A 5,518-nucleotide genomic window follows, 5' to 3' on the forward strand; every position below is an offset into this window, starting at 1 on the left:
CTCTTTCAACCTTTGCCGAACAAAACATCGGAAATAACTACCCATGCCCATCTCAACTCTAGTATATCCAAAAGAAGTATATTAAATTGAACCGAAAATAAAAAATAAATAATAATAATATTGAAATGAGTCTTTCCTCACATGATTTATTTCGGATAGAGAGTGAATATAATATTGAAATTTTCTGCGATAAAATCCCAAGCTCCCACGACTGTTACACAAGCAATTAGCTAATCGCCATAATCGCTCATTTGACGCGTATAAATCGTCATAAATGTCATTCTACTAATACATTGATGCCTTAACATTAAGCACAACCAAACACTTAAGTAAAAAAAAGTACAGAAGAAAGGGGTTAAATGCAGACAGCATTGCGAAATGGCTGAATATAAGTACGGAGACAAGACATTGAACCGTATGCCATGGAATGGTTTATGTTATTGCCAACTGATTGCCATACGCAATCGGCATGAAATGGTTAAAGGAGGAAAAGGATTGGAAATGCAGCAAAAGTGTGGAGTGCCGAAAGGATACATATAGACAGCCGACAGCTGGTGACTGGTGACGGAAGGCCAATTGAACACAAGTGGGTGAAATAGCAAAATTTAACTTATAGCGCCGTTATCATAATGACTCCTGTAAACGGACCTTCAACATACTCCAAGAGTCAAAGCAGCGCTACAAGGGTCTATGCTAACCCGCAAGGCGCCTGCTGAGGACATTAAAGTGTCTACAAGCCGCAGAGAACATATGCGAAATGAGCAATCGCATATGTATTTATGCATTTTAGAGCATAAATGGGACTTAATATCTGCTCCTATACATAAGTATTCATCTATGTATGTGTGTGTAGCGATTTCCATATGCATCCTTTAGCAAATGAGATGAATTTCATAAAAACAGCTCACGTTTTATTGAAATAAAATATTAATTTAATGGTCCAGTTGCACATACCACAACTAAACACACATACATGCACACAAATACAACCGAATACACACATATTTACATGTTTATGTACTCGATTGTAGCAAACATTTAAAGGATGTGCGTACTTCTTTTCACTTAAATATTTATAAATGCACACTCACACACAGGTACATACACGCATATGTTAATACACATATACACGCACGCTTACAACTTTACATCTACCCAAATAAGTATCGTTGAAGCTCTCATGTGCACCTGAAGTTTGTAAGCATTTTGCGGTTTCACCTGACCGCATATGTGAGGGTGTGCATGCGTATAAACATTTATATGTATTATACACAGATACATATCTAGAATATATATATGTAAACAAAATTTCATTGCCACCAAGTTTTACTGCTGAACTGGCTTATTTAGTAGCCGCCCATGGACCACAGTGCTGAGTGTCGTTTTGCCATTATCCCTTTCAGACCTGACACTAAACTACTGAATTTTTTTCCCCCATTTTTAGAACATACAGTCTTTATGTGATATAAAAACATATTCGCCATCTAAATTTTTGTGTTTCAATTTCCTTCTACGGTTTCGAGGACCCGCACATTTGATGCATCTCGGTCTGATTTCGTTTGAAATAAACAAACCCACACATGCTAACTATTTAAACTTTTTATTTATTTTTTCGTGTGATAAATAGTGAAACAATTCTTTTTCTTACTAAAGCATAAATATACATCGCACTTGGTGCAACGCGTGCGCGTACGTGACTTACACTCTTTTCGACGGCACATACGGGCTGATTTTAGGTCAGATTCTTCTGGCCAGTGATTGATACCATCTAGCCGCTTTTCAGGGCATGGTTGGTCTGCTGGACGGTATCGTTCTGAAGGTGGAGTTAAATCAACGTCGCCTGATTCTGATCCAGAGCACCACTCCACGCTCGTGTTGGTTTGATCTGCTACCAAAGCTTATGCTAGCGCAAGCCGAAAACTTAGCAAATCGTGTATAGCCTTTGGTGGCATTCTAGTTTCCCGACGAAAATTACGATACTCCATCCAAGCATTGCAACACGCTAAGTCAATGAAATGAATAATTACCTTTAGTGTCCACTTTCGGGTTTTAAAAAATGTTCGGTACGCTTCCATTTGTTGGTCGCAAATGTCCACACCGCCCATTAACTTATTGTAGTGCTGGACTATATTTGGACGAGCAACTTGGATGAATTTTTTTTCTTTTTTGCACCAACGACGAACGTCATCCACTGGACTGCAGCCAAATGCGGTTGAGGCCAGCAAAACTGACTTTGAGTGCTTCCATTGTACAACGACAACTTTGTCATTTGGATCACAAAATTCCTCCATGTCTCCTCTTTTCATTTTTTTGTCGTTAGTCAAACTGACACATTTTATGCGGTTTCGCATAATTGTTCCAGTTCCGTAATTTCCATTTTCCAGAAGCTTTTCTAACAGCGGCAAAGTAGTAAAGTATCTGTCAAAAAATACTTTTGACCCTTCTGGTAAGGTTTGTGTCAGACGCAAAACAAATGCGGGACCGATTCCAATATTTTCCTCTGGTAGAGGTGTTGTCTTGCCCTGATAAATCTCGAAATCGAGAACAAGTCCATCTGATGTAGTCAATACTTCGTTTTTCAATCCAACGCCTCTTGGTTTGTTAGGCAAGCTTTGACGAATTGGACAACGACCAGTAAAAGGTATCATTTGTTCGTCTATGGAATATGCTCCCCCCTTTTTCTTGAAATTTTCAAACAGGCATTCCGCACTGCATCAATAATTGGTTGCACTCTCCAAAAAATATTGAGTCTTCTTTGGGTTTCAGGAACGTCGCTTGGAAAAACGACGTGGAATGTTTCTCTTAACTTAAAAAATCTGTCGCGAGTCATTGTTTCCGCTACCAGTGGAATTTTAAATTTGTTCTGCCAATACATTCGAATTCTAGGAAAGTGAATGCAACCCATTGCAATGTGTATTCCAAAAAAGTTTTTGATTTCCTTAGTGGTTGTTTTTAACATGCCACCTGCATTCGCAAATTCGTATCTATTAGTGCAATTAACCGCATTTTCGAAAAATACGTTATCAAAATATTTAGCAAAATATTCTAGAGGTGTCGGCGTATCTACTGCATAGTCCTGCAAAATCAAATCGTATCCAAAGTGAAATTCAAAGTATTTGAAGAAAACTTACTACAATTTTTCAACTTACAACTTCCTCTGCAACAGGCATATCGATAATTGGTTGGCAAAAAGGTTTCCTTCTCCAAATCGGACGACGACTTGAACTCTGTAACAGCGTCTATCAGAAGGTGCATCTAAAAATCACACCATCATACTAACCGGTTCAATATTTTCTTCGTGACCTAACTCAGGAAGCACTTCACCTACGTTTCCTTCAATATCTGCTTCTTCCTCGCCTTCACTGTCGGTGCTGTCCGATGGCTCATAATTTTTGTCTCGTTCTTCATCATCGCTGCTAAAATCGGGGGCGTCTGAGGCCTCTAGCACTGCCAAAATATCATCATCTGTAAGCATTTCTTTGAAATGAAATGCAAGAAAAAGCACTTGTGTTTAGTTACTTAAGACCTGATACGCACAATTGATGCACTTGTTGAAAAGTACGGCTAAAACATACTTACTTTGTATTGAATCACTCCAATTCGTTTTAAATATTAGAACTTACTATTTTTTTAGTTATAATATGCACTTTTCACTATTTTTTCACTAATAATATTTTAATAATATTAAATACAACTTACTGCCGCAGCTCTCTTTGAAAAAAATCGAAGTACGACTTAAGAATTTCATCACCACGTGGATAACGGTAAACCGAATAGCGAAACAGTGCAAAAAGAAAAGGTACACAATAATCAGCACAATCAATGCATTTTGGTCTTTTTAACATACGTGCATAAATAGTAGAGATCTTGACATTGAAACTTGACTGCACAAATGATGCATCACGGTCTGAAAGGGTTATGTGTGTGGTAGTGTCTGTGTTCTAAGACAAGAGCCGTAAATATACTCATTTTGAGTTCATATGTGAGATGCGTGCGGGAGTAGGTACTCTGAGAAAAATATATGTAGAGATTTTGGAGTAAATATTGGTAAGTCGTCCTTTCATCCAAAAACACACTCGAAACTTAAGCTTTGATTGCTGAGTACAAAAGCACATATCTTCCAATACCGTTATTAAAAGCTATAGCAACAATCTCTGCGAACAAAAAAAAAATAAAAGTAAAGACGTTAATTAAGGTTTCACCGAAGCTATAATACTCTTCATGAATACAAAAGATTCCTTACAAGAACTTTGAGCGGTCAGTTTGTATGGCAGCTATATGCTAGTTATAGTGGCTCAATCTGAACAATTTCTTCAAAAACTACGCCGCTGCTTTAGGAAATATCTCACGTCAAATTTTGTGAAGATATCTCGTCAAATGAAAAACCTTTCCATACTTGCTATCGTTCAGTTTGTATGGCAGCTAAAGTGTTTTTTCATAGTTCTACAAAGTAGACCGATAGGGATAGCAAACGACGCCATATTTTTTCCGCTTTTTTGGCATTTTCCTTCAGTAAGGTTTGCCAATTTATCATGAAAAGATATAAGATCCAACAACGAGTCGAAATTATTAAAATTTGCTACCGAAATTCGGAGTCAGTGACCTCAACTTTAAGACGTCCAATTTATGGTCGCCATAACCGTCCTGTCAGATCAAGAATTGAGCGCCTAGTGGAAAAATTAGAATCCACAGACACCGTATAAAATTTTCCGGTGCAATTAGGCCAAAGAAGTGCACATTTGTCGAGAACATTGCTGCAGCTAGAGCATCTATTGTAGAAGAACCAAATCAATCTCTCACACGTCGTTCTCAAGCATTGGTTATCTCTGTGACGTCGTTGAGGTGAAATTTGCAATTAGATCTTGGCCTACATTCCTACAAGGTCAAATTGACCAAAGAACTGAATCCGCTTGACCACCAGTATCTTCGTGAATTGGATTAAGCAACAACTTGAAAATGATCCGGATTTGAATCGAAAAATCATCTTCAGCGATGAGGCTCATTTCTGGTGGCTACGTCAGCAAGCAAAATATGCGTCAGGCAGCAAACCACAAACTATTATTTAAAGGTCAGAATTGGTATTAGTTATAAATACCATAGGCGCTGAAATTCCAAACCTCTAAAAAAAACAATTTTATATTCTGGGCCAACAACTACCGATAACCATGGCTTCCAAGTGTTTTCACTTAGTAGATTTTCTAGAGTAAGTGTGGAATAAGATAATACATAATTACATAGCTAAGATCCTTAGTTACTTGATATATATTTAATTATACCAATTTGTGGGAATTATACCAGTTGTTTGTTCGATTTACTATTCTCCAAAATTTGCCAAATCAGAGGCAACTATAATCAAATATGTATTTTTATAATAAAGAGAGGAAACTTATCGTTAACTTCACCCGAAAAAATAGTAAAAAAAGTATTTTCCACAGTGTAGTTAACATTTAGTACACTTAGGACCTCAAGAACCTTGGCAAATAGATGAGTGGCTAAGTGAATCGACAGAAATTCATAC

The 5,518-nt window shown here is 37.4% G+C and overlaps 1 protein-coding gene across 1 annotated transcript; it reads right to left on the minus strand.

Moving 5' to 3' along the window:
• Nucleotides 1-2,656: 2,656 nt before the first annotated feature.
• On the minus strand, nt 2,657-3,918 carry LOC125777648 (uncharacterized). The gene is made up of 4 exons (XM_049452743.1): nt 3,580-3,918; nt 3,281-3,477; nt 3,150-3,227; nt 2,657-3,076 (listed from the first exon to the last, which is right to left on the minus strand). Exons 2-4 carry the CDS (start codon nt 3,473-3,475, stop codon nt 2,657-2,659), a joined length of 693 nt encoding a protein of 230 aa, XP_049308700.1. The 5' UTR covers nt 3,476-3,477; nt 3,580-3,918.
• Between the last annotated feature and the right edge of the window lie 1,600 nt (nt 3,919-5,518).

The sequence above is a fragment of the Bactrocera dorsalis genome, chromosome 3 (genome assembly GCF_023373825.1).
Source record: "Bactrocera dorsalis isolate Fly_Bdor chromosome 3, ASM2337382v1, whole genome shotgun sequence".
NCBI classification, from domain to species: domain Eukaryota; kingdom Metazoa; phylum Arthropoda; class Insecta; order Diptera; family Tephritidae; genus Bactrocera; species Bactrocera dorsalis.

Bases quoted from the DNA above. Each gene is read 5' to 3' on its own strand.
- LOC125777648 (XM_049452743.1), bottom strand. From the start codon at position 3,475: ATGCTTACAGATGATGATATTTTGGCAGTGCTAGAGGCCTCAGACGCC. The intron at 3,228-3,280 runs GTTAGTATGATG...ACGCTGTTACAG, and splicing joins ACGAAGAAAATATTGAACCG to AGTTCAAGTCGTCGTCCGAT. The intron at 3,077-3,149 runs GTAAGTTGAAAA...TTGATTTTGCAG, and splicing joins TGCCTGTTGCAGAGGAAGTT to GACTATGCAGTAGATACGCC.